At 49.9% G+C, this 23,456-nt stretch overlaps 1 protein-coding gene across 1 annotated transcript in view; it reads right to left on the bottom strand.

Moving 5' to 3' along the window:
• Positions 1-8,627, bottom strand: part of LOC144488163 (glutathione S-transferase P-like) — a 19,153-nt gene extending 10,526 nt beyond the window's left edge. The window contains exons 1-4 of the mRNA XM_078206188.1: positions 8,403-8,627; positions 6,370-6,405; positions 5,363-5,469; positions 3,870-3,957 (exon numbers count right to left, since the gene is read on the bottom strand). Of these exons, the coding sequence (XP_078062314.1) occupies positions 3,870-3,957; positions 5,363-5,469; positions 6,370-6,405; position 8,403 (232 nt within the window). The 5' untranslated portion in view covers positions 8,404-8,627. The remainder of the gene's footprint in view (positions 1-3,869; positions 3,958-5,362; positions 5,470-6,369; positions 6,406-8,402) is intronic.
• Between the last annotated feature and the right edge of the window lie 14,829 nt (positions 8,628-23,456).

Below are 23,456 nucleotides of genomic sequence, written 5' to 3'. Positions count from 1 at the left end.
AGAACCAGAGGGCACAACCTCAGGCTAAAGGGACGATCCTTTAAAACAGAGATGAGGAGGAATTTCTTCAGACAGAGAGTGGTGAATCTGTGGAACTCTTTGTCACAGAGGAGGCCGGGTTATTGAGAGACTTTAAGACCGAGATAGATAGGTTCTTGGTTAATAAGGGGATCAGAGGTTATGGGGAAAAGGCAGGAGAATGGGGATGAGAAAAATATCAGCCATGACTGAATGGCGGAGCAGACTCGATGGGCCGAGTGGCCTATTCTGCTCCTATGTCTTATGTTTAAACTCTTGTGATTGGTTAAAGCTTTGCTAATTTGTTTTGTTATATTTTGGCCGTGTTCTTAAATAAACTTTGTTTGGTAAAAGTTCCCTCGTGGGCACTTGAATCATACCTGGAGTGGAACATCTAATGCTTACCCTAACGCCAAACTCAAATGGAAAGCTTTCGGGTCTGGGCGAGCTTCATAAAACACCTTGGCATTTCTGGCCTGGGTCGTATCACAAGGGACATCATATCACTAAAACACAACGTTAAAAGGTAAAGGAGAGAGTGCAGAGTAGGTTCACCGGGATGTAGCCGGGTCTTGGGGGTGTCGGCTGTGAGGAGAGGTTGGATAAACTGGGATCGTTTTCACTGGAGAGACGGAGGCTGAGGGGAGACGGAGGCTGAGGGGAGACGGAGGCTGAGGGGAGACGGAGGCTGAGGGGAGACGGAGGCTGAGGGGAGACGGAGGCTGAGGGGAGACGGAGGCTGAGGGGAGACGGAGGCTGAGGAGAGACGGAGGCTGAGGGGAGACGGAGGCTGAGGGGAGACGGAGGCTGAGGGGAGACGGAGGCTGAGGGGAGACGGAGGCTGAGGGGAGACGGAGGCTGAGGGGAGACGGAGGCTGAGGGGAGACGGAGGCTGAGGGGAGACGGAGGCTGAGGGGAGACGGAGGCTGAGGGGAGACGGAGGCTGAGGGGAGACGGAGGCTGAGGGGAGACGGAGGCTGAGGGGAGACGGAGGCTGAGGGGAGACGGAGGCTGAGGGGAGACGGAGGCTGAGGGGAGACGGAGGCTGAGGGGAGACCTGGTCTACAGAATGATGAGAGGCAGAGACAGGGTGGAGAGTCAGAGGCTTTTCCCCAGGGTGGGAGTGTCAGTTACACGGGGTGGGGGGGGCACAGGTTCAGGGTGAGAGGGGGGGAGTTTAAGGGAGATGTGCGGGGGAGGTTTTTCACACGGAGAGCGGTGGGTGCCTGGAACGCGCTGCCAGAGGAGGTGGTGGAAGCAGGAACATTAACAACATTTAAGAGGCATCTGGATGGGTCCATGAATAGGGAGGGAATGGAGGGATACGGACCGAGTAGGGGCGGAAGGGTTGTGTTTAGTTTAGTTTGGGCATCATGATTGGCGCAGGCTTGGAGGGCCGAAGGGCCTGTTCATGTGCCGTCCTGTTCTTTGCAAACCAAAATATCATTCAGGGGGAGGCGGGGGGGGGGGGGGTGGGGGGGATTGATGAGGGACCCCAGCGCCCCCCGCAGTGCCCAGAGAGCATGGCAGGCCTGAAGTGTCTCCAAGCAGCATCCAGACCACCTGCCCCTCGGCCGCCCACTGCCCAGATCTCTACATGGCCGCCTTGGCAATATTAGTGCGTGATTTGATGTGTGGGCCTCAGGAATTCCCTGAGGAAGAGTAGGCCTCAAACAATTGGCTAAAGAAGGCATGTTTGCCTTTATTGGCCGGGGCATTGAGTACAAGAGACACTAAGGGGCAATTTAGCATGGCCAATCCACCTAACCTACACATCTTTGGACACTAAGGGGCAGTTTAGCATGGCCAATCCATCTAACCTGCACATCTTTGGACACGAAGGGACAATTTAGCATGGCCAATCCACCTAACCTACACATCTTTGGACACTAAGGGACAATTTAGCATGGCCAATCCACCGAACCTGCACATCTTTGGACACGAATGGGCAATTTAGCATGGCCAATCCACCTAACCTACACATCTTTGGACACTAAGGGGCAATTTAGCATTGCCAATCCACCTAACCTACACATCTTTGGACACTAAGGGGCAGTTTAGCATGGCCAATCCATCTAACCTGCACATCTTTGGACACGAAGGGACAATTTAGCATGGCCAATCCACCTAACCTACACATCTTTGGACACTAAGGGACAATTTAGCATGGCCAATCCACCGAACCTGCACATCTTTGGACACGAATGGGCAATTTAGCATGGCCAATCCACCTAACCTACACATCTTTGGACACTAAGGGGCAATTTAGCATGGCCAATCCACCTAACCTACACATCTTTGGACACTAAGGGGCAATTTAGCATGGCCAATCCACCTAACCTGCACATCTTTGGACACTAAGGGGCAATTTAGCATGGCCAATCCATCTAACCTGCACATCTTTGGACACTAAGGGGCAATTTAGCATGGCCAATCCACCTAACCTGCACATCTTTGGACACTAAGGGGCAATTTAGCATGGCCAATACACCTAACCTACACATCTTTGGACACTAAGGGGCAATTTAGCATGGCCAATCCACCTAACCTACACATCTTTGGACACTAAGGGGCAGTTTAGCATGGCCAATCCATCTAACCTGCACATCTTTGGACACGAAGGGACAATTTAGCATGGCCAATCCACCTAACCTACACATCTTTGGACACTAAGGGACAATTTAGCATGGCCAATCCACCGAACCTGCACATCTTTGGACACGAATGGGCAATTTAGCATGGCCAATCCACCTAACCTACACATCTTTGGACACTAAGGGGCAATTTAGCATGGCCAATCCACCTAACCTACACATCTTTGGACACTAAGGGGCAATTTAGCATGGCCAATCCACCTAACCTACACATCTTTGGACACTAAGGGGCAGTTTAGCATGGCCAATCCATCTAACCTGCACATCTTTGGACACGAAGGGACAATTTAGCATGGCCAATCCACCTAACCTACACATCTTTGGACACTAAGGGACAATTTAGCATGGCCAATCCACCGAACCTGCACATCTTTGGACACGAATGGGCAATTTAGCATGGCCAATCCACCTAACCTACACATCTTTGGACACTAAGGGGCAATTTAGCATGGCCAATCCACCTAACCTACACATCTTTGGACACTAAGGGGCAATTTAGCATGGCCAATCCACCTAACCTGCACATCTTTGGACACTAAGGGGCAATTTAGCATGGCCAATCCATCTAACCTGCACATCTTTGGACACTAAGGGGCAATTTAGCATGGCCAATCCACCTAACCTGCACATCTTTGGACACTAAGGGGCAATTTAGCATGGCCAATACACCTAACCTACACAACTTTGGACACTAAGAGACAATTTAGCATGGCCAATCCACCTAACCTACACATCTTTGGACACTAAGGGACAATTTAGCATGGCCAATCCACCGAACCTGCACATCTTTGGACACGAATGGGCAATTTAGCATGGCCAATCCACCTAACCTGCACATCTTTGGACACTAAGGGGCAATTGACCAAAAAAAACTAACCCACATGTTTTTGGAGTGCGGGAGGAAACTGGAGCACCCGGAGGAAACCCACGCAGACACGGGGAGAACGTGCAGACTCCACACAGACAGTGACCCGAGTCGGGAATCGAACCCGGGTCCCTGGCGCTGTGAGGCAGCAATGCTAACCACGCTGCCACCATCCGCTAAAAGGATATGGATCGTGGGCAGGCAGAAGGGATTAGTTTAATTTGGCAACATGTTCGGCACAAGGTGATGGGCTGAAGGGCCTGTTCCTGTGCTGTACTGTTCCATGCTCTACCCTGCGTATTAGACCGCGTGTACTCCCACCACATACTTACTGTGTTGACGAGCAAGGTACCGGAGGATGGTGTTGGATTGGACCAGGACAAAGTCCCCATCTGAGAACTTGGGCAATTGTCCAAAAGCCTGAAAGGAAGGCCAAAAGGGAGGGATGTTGAGAGCGAATTGAGACATTGTACACCCGTCGTCTGTACGCATCCGGCATCTAACGCCCGTGCCCTCGTTCTTGTCGGATTAGCTGTGGATTTGGTGTTCGAGTTTTGGTCTTTGGAGGCCTGAGAGACTGGGGAGGGGAGGGGGGGCAAAAATGGGCCTTACTCCCATCTGAAGAATGTGCTTTCTCCTTCAGAGGGCAGTTCCAAGGCAATTGTCCCGTGCGGGACTTGGACCACATGTAGTGCGGTGATGGGAACGGGATTGGGAGGGGGTGATGCAGAAACATGGCTGACTATATCTCAGGGTGGCCTCATTGACTGTCACCCACTTCCCCCCTCCCCCCAACCCCAGCCTCAACTCCAACTCTAAGGGCAATGCGGTTGGTTGCCGTCTCTCATGGGGTCCTCCGCCTTTGCGCTCAGTGCCCACTCAGCTGAGTGCAGGAGTCAGGCTAACCCGGAACTAGGCCGAGAATGAAGCCTCGGCCTTTCCTGCTCTCCATCGTTGGGACTCAGTGCCACACAGGGGTGTTTGAGATTGGCCAACTGACCCACTAGGCCGAGAATGAAGCCTGGGACTTTCCTGCTCTGTTCTGTAGGATTTGAGTGTGGGAGATTGGCCAACTGACTCACTAGGCCGAGACAGAAGCCTGGGCCTTTCCTGCTCTGTGCCTGTGGGATTCGAGTGTGGGTGATTGGCCAACTGACCGACTAGGCCGAGACAGAAGCCTGGGCCTTTCTTGCTCTGTGTCTGTGGGATTCGAGTGTGGGTGATTGGCCAACTGACCCACTAGGCCAAGACTGAAGCCTGGGCCTTTCCTGCTCTGTGTCTGTGGGATTCGAGTGTGGGTGATTGGCCAACTGACCCACTAGGCTGAGACAGAAGCCTGGGCCTTTCCTGCTCTGTGTCTGTGGGATTCGAGTGTGGGTGATTGGCCAACTGACCCACTAGGCTGAGAATGAAGCCTGGGCCTTTCCTGCTCTGTGTCTGTGGGATTCGAGTGTGGGTGATTGGCCAACTGACCCACTAGGCTGAGACAGAAGCCTGGGCCTTCCCTGCTCTGTGTCTGTGGGATTCGAGTGTGGGTGATTGGCCAACTGATCCACTAGGCCGAGAATGAAGCCTAGGCCTTTCCTGCTCTGTGTCTGTGGGACTCAGTGCCACACTGGGATGTTTGACATTGGCCAACCAATCCACTAGGCCGAGAATGAAGCCTGGGCCTCTCCTGCTCTGTGTCTGTGGGATTCGACTGTGGGAGATTGGCCAACTGACCCACGAGGCCAAGAATGAAGCCTGGGCCTCTCCTGCCCTCACACGCAGACTCCGGTTGACACGCGACTGAACCCCTCCGTCCCCACCTCCTCCCGATACTCACGCACGAATATCTCATGTTGCCATTGGCCCACTCGTCCTTGGAGATCACCTCTTCCTTCCAGGTCTGGCCCTGGTCGGCCATTAACATCCGCATTGAGGAGCAGCGGCCTGTGGCGGGGGGCGGGAGTGATGAGGGGAGTGGGGGAAGGAGACACACAAACACAAGGCCAGTCAGACAGGCCAAATGCACGGAAACACACCCACCCTCCCGTCTCCCCACGCCCCCAACCTCGACGTCAGGAAGCGTAAAGGAGAACATGCCCCTGTCTACATCAACAGGGATGAAGTAGAAAGGGTCGAGAGCTTCAAGTTTTTTGGTGTCCAGATCACCAACAACCTGTCCTGGTCCCCCCCACGCCGACACTATAGTTACGAAAGCCCCACCAACGCCTCTACTTTCTCAGGAGGCTAAGGAAATTTGGCATGTCCGCTATGACTCTCACCAACTTTTACAGATGCCCCATAGAAAGCATTCTTTCTGGTTGTATCACAGCTTGGTCTGGGGCTCCTGCTCTGCCCAAGACCGCAAGGAACTACAAAGGGTTGTGAATGTAGCCCAATCCATCACTCAAACCAGCCTCCCATCCATTGACTCTGTCTACACTTCCCGCTGCCTCGGGAAAAGCAGCCGGCATAATCAAGGACCCCACGCACCCCGGACATTCTCTCTTCCACCTTCTTCCATCGGTAAAAGATACAAAAGTCTGAGGTCACGCACCGACCGACTCAAGAACAGCTTCTTCCCTGCTGCTGTCAGACTTTTGAATGGACCGACCTTATATTAAGTTGATCTTTCTCTACACCCTCGCTATGACTGTAACACTACACTCTGCACCCTCTCCTTTCCTTCTCCCCTATGTACTCTATGAACGGTATGCTTTGTCTGTATAGTGCGCAAGAAACAATACTTTTCACTGTATCCCAGTACATGTGACAATAATAAATCAAATCGAATAAAACATATCCCCACTAACTCCAGTCTCTGTCAAACCTGTCAGGACAGCTTACCTCGGACGGGGAAATAGGTGATAGTGTAGTCTGGCACTATAAGATAAAAAAAAATGAAATATCGCAACGTTAAGTCATGTTCAAAACTTCCCAGGAACAAAATCCTGAAACAATGACCAGTTATCCACAGCGCTGTTAATCAACTTCTGAGTCGAGTTATAGAGTCATAGAGGTTTACAGCATGGAAACAGGCCCTTCGGCCCAACTTGTCCATGCTGCCCTTTTTTTTTATAACCCCTAAGCTAATCCCAATTGCCCGCATTTGGCCCATATCCCTCTACACCCATCGTACCCATGTAACTGCCTAAATACTTTTTAAAAGACAAAATTGTACCCGCCTCTACTACTACCTCTGGCAGCTTGTTCCAGACACTCGCCACCCTCTGTGTGAAAAGATTGCCCCTCTGGACAGGAAGGCAAAGCACCAATCCCAAAGAGGGATTGAACTGTCGAGAGGGGCCGAATGGGCATTTTTCTGCTCTAGTGTACCAGGCTCAGAGGGACTGAATGTTCCCCAGGAGTACAATACACTACTGACCCTCTGACAGTGCAGCACTCCCTCAGCACTGACCCTCTGACAGTGCGGCACTCCCTCAGTACTGCCCCTCTGACAGTGCGGCACTCCCTCAGTACTGACCCTCTGACAGTGCAGCACTCCCTCAGCACTGACCCTCTGACAGTGCGGCACTCCCTCAGCACTGACCCTCTGACAGTGCGGCACTCCCCCAGCACTGACCCTCTGATAGTGCGGCACTCCCTCAGCACTGACCCTCTGATAGTGCGGCACTCCCTCAGCACTGACCCTCTGACAGTGCGGCACTCCCTCAGCACCGACCCTCTGACAGTGCGGCACTCCCTCAGCACTGACCCTCTGACAGTGCGGCACTCCCTCAGCACTGACCCTCTGACAGTGCAGCACTCCCTCAGTACTGACCCTCTGACAGTGCAGCACTCCCTCAGTACTGACCCTCTGACAGTGCAGCACTCCCTCAGTACTGACCCACTGACAGTGCGGCACTCCCTCAGCACTGACCCTCTGACAGTGCGGCACTCCCTCAGTACTGACCCTCTGACAGTGCGGCACTCCCTCAGCACTGACCCTCTGACAGTGCGGCACTCCCTCAGCACTGACCCTCTGACAGTGCCGGGAGAGAAAGGGAATGTGTGTGTACAGACGCTCGGTAGGAGTTGGATTGTATTTGTCGGGAGCGAGTGGAGGTGTGTGATCCGGGCGCTGCGTGAGTGAGGGAGCAGTGAGGCAGAGAGGGAGAGAGGGGAGTGGACGGCACTGGGGAGACAGGAGTTTAACAGGGCGGGAGGGCGTGAGGGTAGAATGAGACTGGAGAGATGTAGACGCCGTAGAAACCGGGTAACAGAGAGAGGGAGTGAGGGAGACCGAGAGAGCGAGAGAGAGAGAGACAGAGAGAGAGAGACCGAGAGAGAGAGAGAGAGACAGAGAGAGAGAGAGAGACAGAGAGAGAGAGAGCGAGGGAGAGAGAGAGAGAGAGAGACAGAGAGAGAGAAAGAGAGAGAGAGACAGAGAGAGAGAGCCAGGGAGAGAGAGAGAGAGCGAGGGAGAGAGAGAGAGGGAGAGAGAGAGAGCGAGGGAGAGAGGGGGACAGAGAGAGAGAGAGAGACAGAGACAGAGAGAGAGAGACAGAGAGAGAGAGACAGGGAGGGAGGAGAGATATTGAGGGATGTTGGGCGGATGGAGTCTCGGATCTGACTGACAGATGGGACACGAAGAAACAAAGAACGAGACGGAGGAACAGTCAAAATAGACGAACTGGGCAGATGAAGGGAGTGTGGCAGGAGGAGGGAGAGGGAGGGAGTGAGGGAGGAAGGGAGGGAGGGAGACCAGAGGCTGCGAACCTCGGTGGAAAAAATCCCGTTTCAGAACTGGGATGGAAAGAAAAACTTCAGCGCGGAATTTCTCAAAGTGACCGACCCCCGTTCGCCCCCCCCCCGCCCCCCCCCTCCCCGCCCCCCCCTTCCCCCCCCCCGCACCCCGAACCCCTTCGGCCCTCACTTACTGCTGTCCCAAAACTCAAACCCAGGAGGCCGAGAGAGAGAGAATTCTGGAAAGTTCCTTCCTCGCTCACTGCTTTCTTCCAACTGGGAATATGTGACGCTGTTGTGTGTGTGTAGGGCGAGTGAGATAGTGAGGGTACAGCCCCCCCTCCCTCCCTCGCTCTGGTGAAGGGGCGTGACAGATAGCTGGTCACGCCAGATCCTCCTGGGCCGGGAGTCCTCCCCCACGCCTCGGGGTAGGCCGCGGGAAGGGCCGTTACCAAGGTCCTGTGTGTGACTCAGCACAATCCATGTTTGATTAGTGTCTGTGTTTTGTGTAACCTGTTCCTTATCGCCTCTCTCACCTTCGGCCCTCCCAACACTGCGCACCCTTTCCACCCCGATTCCTTCCCAGGCTCCATCTTGCCCGTCTCTCAGGCCATTCCACCCATCCACTCGGCCTGGCCTGGACACCCCTAATCCACCACTGCAGAGACAAATAAGAACATAAGAACTAGGAGCAGGAGTCGGCCATCTGGCCCCTCGAGCCTGCCCCGCCATTCAATAAGATCATGGCTGATCTTTTCATGGACTCAGCTCCACTTACCCGCCCGCTCACCATAACCCTTAATTCCTTTACTGTTCAAAAATCTTATCTATCCTTGCCTTAAAAACATTCAATGAGGGAGCCTCAACTGCTTCACTGGGCAGGGAATCCCACAGATTCACAACCCTTTGTGTGAAGAAGTTCCTCCTCAACTCAGTCCTAAATCTGCTCCCCCTTATTTTGAGGCTATGCCCCCGAGTTCTAGTTCCACCCGCCAGTGGAAACAACTTCCCTGCTTCTATCTTATCTATTCCCTTCATCATCTTATATGTTTCTATAAGATCTCCCCTCATTCTTCTGAATTCCAATGAGTGTAGCCCCAGTCTACTCAGTCTCTCCTCATAAGCCAACCCACTCAACTCCGGAATCAACCCAGTGAATCTCCTCTGCAACCCCTCCCAGTGCCAGTATATCCTTTCTCAAGTAAGGAGACCAAAACTGTACACAGTGCTCCAGGTGTGGCCTCACCAGCACCTTATACAGCTGCAACATAACCTCGCTGTTTTTAAACTCCATCCCTCTCGCAATGAAGGACAAAATTCCATTTGCCTTCTGAATTACCTGCTGCACCTGCAAACCAACTCCTTGTGAATCCTGCACAAGGACACCCAGGTCCCTCTGCACAGCAGCATGCTGCAATTTAAGAAAAAAATTAGAAAGTTCTGGTCAGACCCCATTTGGAGTATTGTGAGCAGTTTTGGGCCCCGTATCTAAGGAAGGATGTGCCGGCCTTGGAAAGGGTCCAGAGGAGGTTCACAAGAATGATCCCTGCAATGAAGAGCTTGTCGTATGAGGAACGGTTGAGGGCTCTGGGTCGATACTTGATGGAGTTTAGAAGGATGAGGGGGGATCTTATTGAAACTTACAGGATACTGCGAGGCCTGGATAGAGTGGACGTGGAGAGGATGTTTCCACCAGTAGGAAAAACTAGAACCAGAGGGCAGAACCTCAGGCTAAAGGGACTATCCTTTAAAACAGAGATGAGGAGGAATTCCTTCAGCCAGAGAGTGGTGAATCTGTGGAACTCTTTGCCACAGAGGAGGCCGGCTCATTTTGATTTGATTTATTATTGTGATGTAGTGAAAAGTATTGTTTCTTGCGCGCTACACAGACAAAGCATACAGTTCATGGAGTACATAGGGGAGAAGAATGTAGCGTTACAGTCATAGCTAGGGTGCAGAGAAAGATCAACTTAATATAAAGGTAGGTCCATTCAAAAGTCTGATGGCAGCAGGGAAGAAACTGTTCTTGAGTTGTTTGGTATGTGATCTCATACGGGGAGGCGATGGTCCAGTGAGATTATCGCCGGACTATTCATCCAGAATCTCAGCTGATGTTCTGGGGACCCGGGTTCGAATCCCGCCACGGCAGATGGTGGAATTTGAATTTAATAAAAAATATCTGGGATTAAGAATCTACTGATGACCCATTGTCGATTGTTGGAAAAACCCATCTGGTTCCCTTTAGGGAAGGAAATCTGCCGTCCTTACCCGGTCTGGCCTACATGTGACTCCAGAGCCACAGCAATGTGGGTGTCTCTCAACTGCCCTCCAAGGGCAACTAGGGATGGGCAATAAATGCTGGACCAGCCAGCGACGCCCATGTCCCACGAATGGATAAAAGAAAATTATTTTGTATCTTTTTCCCGATGGAAGAAGGAGGAAGAGAGAATGTCCAAGTGTGTCGGGGTCCTTGATTATGATTGACCATGCTAAATTGCCCCTTTGTGTCCAAAGATGTGTAGGTTAGGTGGATTGGCCATGCTAAATTGCCCCTTAGTGTCCAAAGATGTGGGGTTAGGTGGATTGGCCATGCTAAATTGCCCCTTAGTGTCCAAAGATGTGTCGGTTAGGTGGATTGGCCATGCTAAATTGCCCCTTAGTGTCCAAAGATGGGTGAGTTGGGTGGATTGGCCATGCTAAATTGTCCCTTAGTGTCTAAAGATGTGCAGGTTAGGTGGATTGGCCATGCTAAATTGTCCCTTAGTGTCCAAAGATGTGCAGGTTAGGGGGATTGGCCATGCTAAATTGCCTCTTAGTGTCCAACGATGTGTAGGTTAGGTGGATTGGCCATGCTAAATTGCCCCTTAGTGTTCAAAGATGTGTAGGTTAGGTGGATTGGCCGTGCTAAATTGCCCCTTAGTGTTCAAAGATGTGTAGGTTAGGTGGATTGGCCGTGCTAAATTGCCTCTTAGTATCCAAAGATGTGTAGGTTAGGGGGGATTGGCCGTGCTAAATTGCCCGTGCTAAATTGCCCCTTAGTGTCCAAAGATGTGTAGGTTAGGGGGGATTGGCCATGCTAAATTGCCTCTTTGTGTCCAAAGATGTGTAGGTTCGGGGGGATTGGCCATGCTAAATTGCCCCTTAGTGTCCAAAGATGTGTAGGTTAGGGGGGATTGGCCATGCTAAATTGCCTCTTAGTGTCCAAAGATGTGTAGGTTAGGGGGGATTGGCCATGCTAAACTGCCCCTTAGTGTCCAAAGATGTGTAGGTTAGGGGCGATTGGCCGTGCTAAATTGCCCCTTAGTGTCCAAAGATGTGTAGGTTAGGTGGATTGGCCATGCTAAATTGCCTCTTAGTGTCCAAAGATGTGTAGGTTAGGGGGGATTGGCCATGCTAAATTGCCCCTTAGTGTCCAAAGATGTGTAGGTTAGGGTGGATTGGCCATGCTAAATTGCCCCTTAGTGTCCAAAGATGTGTAGGTTAGGGGGGATTGGCCATGCTAAATTGCCTCTTTGTGTCCAAAGATGTGTAGGTTAGGGGGGATTGGCCATGCTAAATTGCCTCTTTGTGTCCAAAGATGTGTACGTTAGGGGGGATTGGCCATGCTAAATTGCCCCTTAGTGTCCAAAGATGTGTAGGTTAGGGGGGATTGGCCATGCTAAATTGCCTCTTAGTGTCCAAAAATGTGTAGGTTAGGGGGGATTGTCCATGCTAAACTGCCCCTTAGTGTCCAAAGATGTGTAGGTTAGGGGCGATTGGCCGTGCTAAATTGCCCCTTAGTGTCCAAAGATGTGTAGGTTAGGGGGGATTGGCCATGCTAAATTGCCTCTTTGTGTCCAAAGATGTGTAGGTTAGGGGGGATTGGCCATGCTAAATTGCCCCTTAGTGTCCAAAGATGTGTAGGTTAGGGGGGATTGGCCATGCTAAATTGCCTCTTAGTGTCCAAAGATGTGTAGGTTAGGGTGGATTGGCCATGCTAAATTGCCCCTTAGTGTCCAAAGATGTGTAGGTTAGGGGGGATTGGCCATGCTAAATTGCCTCTTAGTGTCCAAAGATGTGAAGGTTAGGTGGATTGGCCATGCTAAATTGCCCCTTAGTGTCCAAAGATGTGTAGGTTAGGGGGATTGGCCATGCTAAATTGCCCCTTAGTGTCCAAAGATGTGGAGGTGAGGGGGGATTGGCCATGCTAAATTGCCTCTTAGTGTGGGTCAGGGACATATCTTTCATTCTGCTTCGTGATGTCGATGTGCTTCGAACACGGCTGTGCCTCTATCAGAGAAGTGCCTGCCTATTAATCCCCTACCATTAATACCCCGTTACTCACACCCTCCAGGTAACACCCTCTCAGTCATTTATTTCCTCTGATATTGACCTTGTATCAATGTCCGATGCCAGCTCCGATAGCGGTGCTGTTTGGAAAGGCCGTTATCAGAATCTGGTCCTTAAATTGTCGACAGGCGCTCTGAATTAATGAACAACCCTTAACATCCGCCCTACCCCTTCGCCCAGCTTTATCAGAGAGGCCTCAGTAAAGGACGTCCGATTAGCTAACTGCCGTTCTCTTATCTTTGTCCTCAGGAACAGTTCACGGAGAATGTAGCTGTCGTCAGAATTCCAGACCTCATTCACACTTCACCCAGAGGCCGCATCGGCAGTTGTACGTTTCAGGGAGGGTGTCAAACTCTGATCCCGTCTTCTGCCAAGGAATCATAGCATCCCTACAGGAGGCCATTCAGCCCATTGAGACAGCACCGAGCACAATCCCACCCAGGCCCTCTCCCTGCAACCCCACACATTCACCCTGTTAATCCCCCTGACACGAAGGGGCAATTTAGAATGGCCAATCCACCTAACCCCACATCTTTGGACACTAAGGGGCAATTTAGCATGACCAATCCACCCTAACCTACACATCTTTGGACACTAAGGGGCAATTTAGCATGGCCAATCCACCTAACCTACACATCTTTGGACACTAAGGGGCAATTTAGCATGGCCAATCCACCTAACCCCACATCTTTGGACACTAAGGGGCAATTTAGCATGGCCAATCCACCTAACCCGCACATCTTTGGACACTAAGGGACAATTTAGCATGGCCAATCCACCCTAACCTGCACATCTTTGGACACTAAGGGGCAATTTAGCATGGCCAATCCACCTAACCTACACATCTTTGGACACTAAGGGGCAATTTAGCATGGCCAATCCACCTAACCCCACATCTTTGGACACGAAGGGACAATTTAGCATGGCCAATCCACCTAACCTACACATCTTTGGACACGAAGGGACAATTTAGCATGGCCAATCCATCTAACCTACACATCTTTGGACACTAAGGGGCAATTTAGCATGGCCAATACACCTAACCCCACATCTTTGGACACTAAGGGGCAGTTTAGCATGGCCAATCCACCTAACCTACACATCTTTGGACACTAAGGGGCAATTTAGCATGGCCAATCCACCTAACATACACATCTTTGGACACTAAGAGACAATTTAACATGGCCAATCCACCTAACCTGCACATCTTTGGACACTAAGGGACAATTTAGCATGGCCAATCCACCTAACCTGCACATCTTTGGACACTAAGGGACAATTTAGCATGGCCAATCCACCTAGCCTGCACATCTTTGGACACTAAGGGGCAATTTAGCATGGCCAATCCACCTAACCTGCATATCTTTGGACACTAAGGGGCAATTTAGCATGGCCAATCCACCTAACCTGCACATCTTTGGACACTAAGGGGCAATTTAGCATGGCCAATACACCTAACCTACACATCTTTGGACACTAAGGGACAATTTAGCATGGCCAATGCACCTAACCCCACATCTTTGGACACTAAGGGGCAATTTAGCATGGCCAATTCACCTAACCTACACATCTTTGGACACTCAGGGGCAATTAAGCATGGCCAATCCACCTAACCTGCATATCTTTGGACACTAAGGGACAATTTAGCATGGCCAATCCACCTAACATATACATCTTTGGATACTAAGGGGCAATTTAGCATGGCCAATCCACCTAACCTGCATATCTTTGGACACTAAGGGACAATTTAGCATGGCCAATCCACCCAACCAGCACGTCTTTCGGACTGTGGGAGGAAACCGGAGGAAACCCATGCAGACACGGGGACAACGTGCAGACTCCACACAGACAGTGACAGAGCAGTAAATTGCCCCTTAGTGTCCAAAGATGTGCAGGTTAGGTGGATTGGCCGTGCTAAATTGCCCCTTAGTGTCCAAAGATGTGCAGGTTAGGGGGATTGGCCGTGCTAAATTGCCCCTTAGTGTCAGGGGAATTAGCTGGGGTAAATGCATGGGTTACGGGGATAGCACCTGGGTGGGAATGTGGTCGGTGCAGACTCGATGGGCTGAATGGCCTCCTTCTGCACTGTCGGGATTCTATCTGTGTGACCTCAGACTTTTGTATCTTTTTCCCGACGGAAGAAGGTGGAAGAGAGAATGTCTGGGGTGTGTGGGGCCCTTGATTATGCTGCCTGCTTTTCCCGAGGCAGCGGGAAGTGTAGACAGAAAGCTGTTGGGGCCAGTTGGTTCGATATGTTGAAGAGGGAGGTGGACGTGGCCTTTGTGGTTAAAGGGGATCAAGGGGGTTTGGAGAGGAAGGGGGAGTGGGGATACTGAAAGTGCATGAACAGCCATGGTCATATTGACTGGTGGAGCAGGCTGGGAGGGCCGAATGGCCTCCTCCTCACCCTGTTTTCTATGTTTCTCTGTTTCCTACCTCCATGAGAGTCTTTATTGAACTGCTTAAGATGGCAGCCTCATGGCACAGTTAAAACTGTGCCTGATAAGTTGATTTTGATTTTGATTTGATTTATTATTGTCACATGTATTGGGACACGGTGAAAAGTATTGTTTCTTGCACCTCATACAGACAAAGCATACTGTTCATAGAGTACATAGGGGAGAAGGAAAGGAGAGAGTGCAGAATGTAATGTTACAGTCACAGCTAGGGTGTAGAGAAAGATCAACTTAATGCGAGGTAGGTCCATTCAAAAGTCTGACAGCAGCAGGGAAGAAGCTGTTCTTGAGTCGGTCAGTACGTGACCTCAGACTTTTGTATCTTTATCCCGATGGAAGAAGGTGGAAGAGAGACTGTCCGGGGTGTGTGGGATCCTTGATTATGCTGGCTGCTTTTCCCGAGGCAGCGGGAAGTGTAGACAGAGTCAATGGATGGGAGGCTGGTTTGCGTGATGGACTGGGCTACATTCACAACCTTTTGTAGTTCCTTGCGGTCTTGGGCAGAGCAGGAGCCCAGACCAAGCTGTGATACATCCAGAAAGAATGCTTTCTATGGTGCATCTGTAAAAGTTGGTGAGAGTCGTAGCTGACATGCCAAATTTCCTTAGCCTCCTGAGAAAGTAGATTTTGACCCCAGCGACAGTGAAGGAACAGCCGATTATATTTCCAAGTCGGGATGGTGAGTGACTCGGAGGGGAGCCTCCAGGTGGGGGTGTTCCCAGGTATCTGCTGCCCTTGTCCTTCTAGATGGTAGAGGTGGTGGGTTTTACATTGAAGGGTTAGTGGCACACTGGGTAAGCACTGCTGCCTAATGGAGCCAGCGACCTGGGTTCAATTCCTGGCTCGGGTCACTGTCTGTGCGGAGTCTGCACGTTCTCCCCGTGTCTGCGCGGGTTTCCTCTGGGTGCTCCAGTTTCCTCCCACACTCTGAAAGATGTGCTGGTTAGGTGCATTGGCCATAGAACCATAGAACCATAGAAAATTACAGCTCAGAAACAGGCCTTTTGGCCCTTCTTGTCTGTGCCGAACCATTTTTTGCCTAGTCCCACTGACCTGCACTTGGACCATATCCCTCCACACCCCTCTCATCCATGAACCCGTCCAAGTTTTTCTTAAATGTTTAAAGTGACCCCGCATTTACCACTTTATCCAGCAGCTCATTCCACACTCCCACCACTCTCTGCGTGAAGAAGCCCCCCCTAATATTCCCTTTAAACTTTTCTCCTTTCACCCTTAACCCATGCCCTCTGGTTTTTTTCTCCCCTAGCCTCAGCGGAAAAAGCCTGCTTGCATTCACTCTATACCCATCAAAATCTTATACACCTCTATCAAATCTCCCCTCAATCTTCTACGCTCCAGGGAATAAAGTCCCAACCTATTCAATCTCTCTCTGTAACTCAGCTTCTCAAGTCCCGGCAACATCCTTGTGAACCTTCTCTGCACTCTTTCAACCTTATTTACATCCTTCCTGTAACTAGGTGACCAAAACTGTACACAATACTCCAAATTCGGCCTCACCAATGCCTTATATAACCTTACCATAAAACTCCAACTTTTATACTCGATACTCTGATTTATAAAGGCCAATGTACCAAAGGCACTCTTTGCGACCCTATCCACCTGTGACGTCACTTTTAGGGAATTCTGTACCTGTATTCCCAGATCCCTCTGTTCAACTGCACTCTTCAGAGTCCTACCATTTACCCTGTATGTTCTACTTTGGTTTGTCCTTCCAATGTGCAATATCTCACACTTGTCTGCGTTAAATTCCATTTGCCATTTTTCAGCCCATTTTTCTAGTTGGTCCAAATCCCTCTGCAAGCTTTGAAATCCTTCCTCACTGTCCACTACACCTCCAATCTTTGTATCATCAGCAAACTTGCTGATCCAATTGACCACATTATCATCCAGATCATTGATATAGATGACAAACAACAATGGACCCAACACCGATCCCTGCGGCACACCACTAGTCACAGGCTTCCACTCAGAGAAGCAATCCTCCCCAATCACTCTCTGGCTTCTTCCATTGAAAGACAGTAAGAGTTTTAACAACACCAGGTTAAAGTCCAACAGGGTTATTTGGTAGCAAATGCCATTAGCTTTCGGAGCGCTGCTCCTTCCATTGAGTTCTTCCATTGAGCCAGTGTCTAATCCAATTTACTACCTCCCCATGTATACCTAGCGACTGAACCTTCCTAACTAACCTCCCATGAGGGACCTTGTCAGAGGCCTTGCTGAAATCCAGGCAGACAACATCCACCGCCTTCCCTTCATTCACTTTCCTGGTAACCTCCTCGAAAAACTCTAATAAATTGGTCAAACATGACCTACCACGCACAAAGCCATGTTGACTCTCCCTAATAAGTCCCTGTCTATCCAAATATTTGTAGATCCTATCCCTTATCACACCTTCCAATAACTTGCCCACCACCGACGTCAAACTTACTGGCCTATAATTTCCCAGATTTCTTTTGGAACCTTTTTTAAACAACGGAACAACATGAGCCACCCTCCAATCATCCGGCACCTCCCCCGTGAATACTGACATTTTAAATATGTCTGCCAGGGCCCCTGCAAGTTCAACACTAGCTTCCCTCAAGGTCCGTGGGAATACCCTGGGGATTTATCCACTCTGATTTGCCTCAAGACAGCGAGCACCTCCTCCCCTTTAATCTGTAACGGTTCCATGACCTCCCTACCAGTTTGCCCTGTTTCCGTAGACTCCATGCCCGTTTCCTCAGTAAATATGGATGCAAAAAAACCATTTAGTATCTCCCCCATCTCTTTTGGTTCCATACTCAGTCTACCACTCTGGTCTTCAAGAGGACCAATTTTATCCCTCACTATCCTTTTGCTCCTAACATACCTATAGGAGCTCTTTGGATTTTCCTTCACTCTGTCTGCCAAAGCAACCTCATGTCTTCGTTTAGCCCTCCTGATTTCCCTCTTAAGTAGCTTCTTGCACTTTTTATACTCCTCGAGCATCTGATGTGTTCCTTGCTGCCTGTACATTTCATACAACTCTCTCTTCCTCTTAATCAGTGTTACAATCTCCCTCGAGAACCAAGGTTCCTTTTTCCGATTTACTTTGCCTTTAATCCTGACAGGAACATACAAACTCTGCACTCTCAAAATTTCTCCTTTGAAGGCCTCCCACTTTCCATTTACATCCTTACCAGAGAACAGCCTGTGCCAATCCGCACTTCCCAGATCCCTTCTCATTTCATCAAATTTGGCCTTTTTCCAGTTCAGAACTTCAACCCGAGGACCAGATCTATCCTTATCCACGATCAGGTTGAAACTAATGGCATTATGATCACTGGATCCAAAGTGTTCCCTCACACTCACATCCATCACCTGCCCTAACTCATTTCCCAATAGGAGATCCAATATTGCATCCTCTCTATATACTGATGTAGAAAATTCTCCTGAACACATTTTACAAACTCTACCCCATCTAAACCTTTAACAGTATGCGAGTCCCAATCTATAGTGGAAAATTAAAATCCCCTACTATCACAACTTTGTGTTTCTTGCAGTTGTCAGCTATCTCTCCGCTGATTTGCTCCTCCAATTCTCGCTGACTATTGGGTGGTCTATAATACAAGCCCATTAATGTGATCATACCTTTCCTGTTTCTCAGCTCCACCCATAGGGCCTCTGTAGACAAGCTCCCTAATCTATCCTGCCTGAGTACCGCTGTAACATTTTCCCTGACCAACAATGCCACCCCCCCACCTTTTATCCCTCTGCCTCTATCCCGCCTGAAACATTGGAACCCCGGAACATTGAGCTGCCAGTCCTGCCCCTCCTGTAGCCAAGTTTCACTAATGGCTATAATGTCATATTTCCATGTGTCTATCCACGCCTTCAGCTCATCTGCCTTCCCCACAATACTCCTGGCATTGAAATAGACGCACCTCAAAAGGTTATTTCCACCACACTCTACCCTTCCATTTGTGATTTTGCTTGAACTAACCTGTCTTTTTACCCCTGCTCCACTCTCTGCTCTGGCACTCTGGTTCCCACCCCCCTGCAAATCTAGTTTAAACGCTCCCCAATAACACTAGCAAATCTCCCTGCAAGTATATTGGTCCCCTTGTAGTTTAGGTGTAACCCGTCTCTCTTGTACAGGTCCCGCCTGCCCCAGAAGAGGTCCCAATGATCCAAGAATTGGAAACCCTGCCCCCTGCACCAGTTCCTCAGCCACGTGTTCATCCGCCCGAGCATCCTACTCCTGCCCTCACTGGCATGTGGCTCAGGTAGCAATCCTGAGATTTCTACCCTCGGTGTCCTGCTTTTTAACTTCCTTCCAAGCTCTTTGTACTCACTCTTTAGGACCTCCTCACTCTTCCTTCCCACGTCATTGGTACCGATGTGTACCACGACATCTGGCTGATCACCTTCCCACTTTAGAACGCTGTGCACGCGATCAGAGACATCGCTGACCTTGGCACCCGGGAGGCAACAAACCATCCGGGAGTCTCTGTCCCGACCACAGAACCTCCTGTCCGTACCTCTGACCATTGAGTCCCCTATCACTACTGCTCTCCTCTTCTTCATCCCACCCTTTTGCGCTGTAGAACCAGACTCAGTATCAGAGTTCCGGCTGTCGCAGCTTGTCCCAGGTAAAGCATCTCCCACAACAGTATCCAATTCAGTATACCTGTTGTGGAGGGGTATGGCCACAGGGGAACCCTGCTCTGCCTGTCCTTTCACACTGCCATTTCCTCTCCCTACAGTAACCCAATTTCCTGTGCTCTGCCGCTTAGGTGTGACTATCTCCCTAAAGCTACTGTCTATAAACTCCTCATTCTCCCGAATTAGATGGAGGTCATCAAGCTCCTTCTCCAGTTCCCTAACACGCTTTGCTAGCAGCTGCAGCTGAATGCATCTTTTGCAGGTGTTGTTGTCAGGGATACCGGACGTCTCCCTGATCTCCCACATCCTGCAGGAGGAGCATTCCAACATCTTGCCTGGCATTGCTAAGTTCTCCCTCTGTGTTACCCGAACAGGCGCCGGAGTGTGGCGACTAGGGGAATTTCACGGTAACTTCATTGCAGTGTTAACGGAAGACTAATTGTGACACTAATAAACCAACTTAAACTGAATAAAAAAGGTTAGAGGTGGTCTCTGTATCACACTGGGAGTCACTGTGCACAGTTCCGTTCTCTGTATCACACTGGGAGTCACTGTGCACAGTTCCAGTCTCCGTATCACACTGGGAGTCACTGTACACAGTTCCGGTCTCTGTATCACACTGGGAGTCACTGTGCACAGTTCCGGTCTCTGTATCACACTGGGAGTCACTGTGCACAGTTCCGGTCTCTGTATCACACTGGGAGTCACTGTGCACAGTTCCAGTCTCTGTATCACACTGGGAGTCACTGTGCACAGTTCCGGTCTCTGTATCACACTGGGAGTCACTGTGCACAGTTCCGGTCTCTGTATCACACTGGGAGTCACTGTGCACAGTTCCGGTCTCCGTATCACACTGGGAGTCACTGTGCACAGTTCCGGTCTCTGTATCACACTGGGAGTCACTGTGCACAGTTCCGGTCTCTGTATTGTTGTAGGGAAATATCCCTTACCAGTGCAGAATAGACGTTGAGTCGCAAATCAAGGTTCAAAGCGTGTCTTTATTGTACAATTACTGGGATCCCAGGGAGACCCCCGTAGCCAGCTCAGAAACAGTGGCTTGGCCACGTTGATCTCAATTGGATTACATCAGCCCTGGATCTTTATAGGGCTCCAAATTTGAGCGGGAACATTTGATTATGCATCTTTTTACAATATGTATAAAGTGGTCTGTCAGTTTCAAAAGTCCCTAGGAAGTTTCATGGATTAGCATTTGTATGGTGTGTGTTCGTGTTAATGGGATTACTTGGTCCTGCCCCGGTGTCTAAATGCGTTTCCCATTACTATCTCTATGTGTCTTCTTATTTAAATTGGTCCTATTGTTCCGTGTCTGTGTTTCCTGCTTGTGAGATTGAGTGTTAATGTCATCCTGTCCTGTTGGGTGTCTGGGGTATTTCATTCTTAACCTTTTATCCTTATCTCTTAGTTTATCAGATTTTTATGTCTGCCTTGGCCGAATTGGTAATATTTCAGTGATAGCTTGGTTTTGATAACCCACTCTCTGTCTCGTTTCATAGGGATCTTGATCTTCCTTGGCCAGTTTAAAATGCAGCTACAGGCTGTTGCTAGGCAGATTAGGGATCTCCCGCAGTTTCTGAAATTCGTGAGTCTCTCAGCTGTGCAGGGGGAGACCCGATCGAATATCCATCCGGGGGTGCCCCTCTGCATTGTTGGCCCGTTATGAGTGGTGCCAATTAGTCCAATAAAAATATGTTTGATGATACAAATATGGTTTTCTGGAAAATTTCCTCCTTCAGTCCCTCCTCTCGTCCAGGGGGTGCCATTCATGGCTGACCCCCCATGGACGACCTTCAGAGGAACAGTGATTTGTACAGCTGTTGTCCTTGCCGTTGTTCCTCCTCTTCTGGGTCGTTGTTGAGTTCTTGCATCTGGATACTGGCAGTGGGTAGCATTCCTGATGTAATATTTGCACATATCACTTTAATACAGGTTAGGCCAAGGCAGAGTGTGAACAGGATGGCTACTACTAGGATCAATCCCTTCATAATATATGCTCCCCAAACTGTGTTAAACAGCCATCCTAACCACCCATCAGTCCCTGTTAACCCCTGTTTAAAGTTATCCAATTGCTTTTGTATCCCGGACATGGCTGCTGTTATGTTTAGTGTCTCGTCGTGTACGTATGTGATGCATTTTTCCTTGATGATGGTGCATACCCCCCCTTGTCTGGCTAGCTGATAGTCCACCGCATATCTCGTTTGTTGTGTGTATAGTCTGAGTTCTGCGAGTTCTTGGTCAATTGCGCCTAATGCTTGTAGGGTGTTGTTTCCTAAAATGGTCAGTCCACATATGAAGAAGTTCCTATTACTGGCACTGATCACCCCTGCGGCGCCTCCCAGGGATAGTGTCCCCAGAAATCCATATCCTAAAGAAGACCCTAGTGTGACAGGGGCCTGCCAGTCGGAGCAAAATTCTGCGCTGATGGCCCTGGTCACTATGCGTTTCTGGACATGCCCTTCACTTGGGCATGGAACCGTGAGAGGTCTGATTGTCCCTACGGAAAAGAACCTTGGAGGCCTGTCTGTGGCCGTCATATATACATTTTTAAATAAAAACACGTACCCGTCTTTAACCCGATAACATGCATTACCCCGGGGTCGTTTGACCGCATGGCCCCATCTTGTGGAACCTTCCCTCCCCCTGGACTGTCCACTTGATTGTACCTCTTGGTGAGAATCAAATGGATATGTCCCTGAGGCTGAGCTTACGTGGGTGCTGTTGCACTTGCCACACATAAGCTGCCTACCCGCGGTGACTGCAATGCATTTCTGTTGCTTGCAGTCACAGGTGAAGTGTCCTTCCCGGACCCGGCACTCCTGGAGAGCACAATGTGCCTCAGCGCACGAATCATTTTTAGGGACAAAGGCATGCACGCACCCCCATCCCTCTCCCTTAAAACATTGTGGGTAGTTCCCAAGTGTCTCCTCCGGTTGGGGTCCCGTCCCCCTTAGAATTCCCGGCTCAGTGAGCTCTACACACCTTCCTTGTATCCCTTGCTTAAAGTACCCAATATGTTCTTTGCAGGGTGCCCCCGATGTGTCAATAGTGAATAACTCTTGTGGGAGCCACCCTGGTGTTGCGATGAATAGGGAGTTTACTGATCGCGCTGAGGGGAAACAAGCGGTCCTATTCCCATAGATCTGGATGTGTGTTTTCAGGAATAGGTTTCCTTCCATGATTGGTGGTTCTGCTCCCCTAACCCCCATATGTTGGAGTGTATTTACAATGGTCAGGGTTATTATCAGATATGTCCCTGTTCCCATATCGCTCTTTTTTTTTCCAACAGTATTTTACAATTACAGTATATACAGAAAATAAACAGGCAATCAAATTAAAAGTAGTTGGTTCCGACGTCTTGATAGTAGATCTGGTCCTGGTTCCTGTGGAAGTTGAATGAGCAAAACGGTATTTTTTAGTTCATTTGTCCTCATATAGTTTTAATTGGGTCCAGTGTTTCCAGACCCCCTGTCCCCTTATATCTATACAGGCACAGGTATCTCCGCTAACAATGACCTCGTAAGGTCCGTGCCATCTTGGGGCAAATCCTGGTTTTGCAGGAAGCACTTTTGTTAATACCCGGCTCCCGGCTTTTGGGACTTCTGGTAATATTTCTGAGTCCCCCTCTGCGTCGACCTGTGCCTGATTAGAAATTACGGACCGGCGCATCCCCTTCAATTGGGTGCTAAGGTCTCGGATGTATTGTCGGATCCTATCTTTTATCGGACCCACATCTGTCCAGCCTGTAATAATGTTTTCGGGTAAGTGCATTGCTCGCCCGGTCATCAGCTCGTATGGAGTCAA

Source organism: Mustelus asterias, unplaced genomic scaffold, assembly GCF_964213995.1.
Source record: "Mustelus asterias unplaced genomic scaffold, sMusAst1.hap1.1 HAP1_SCAFFOLD_1346, whole genome shotgun sequence".
Lineage (NCBI taxonomy): Eukaryota > Metazoa > Chordata > Chondrichthyes > Carcharhiniformes > Triakidae > Mustelus > Mustelus asterias.
This window is presented reverse-complemented; position numbering and strand designations above follow the sequence as displayed.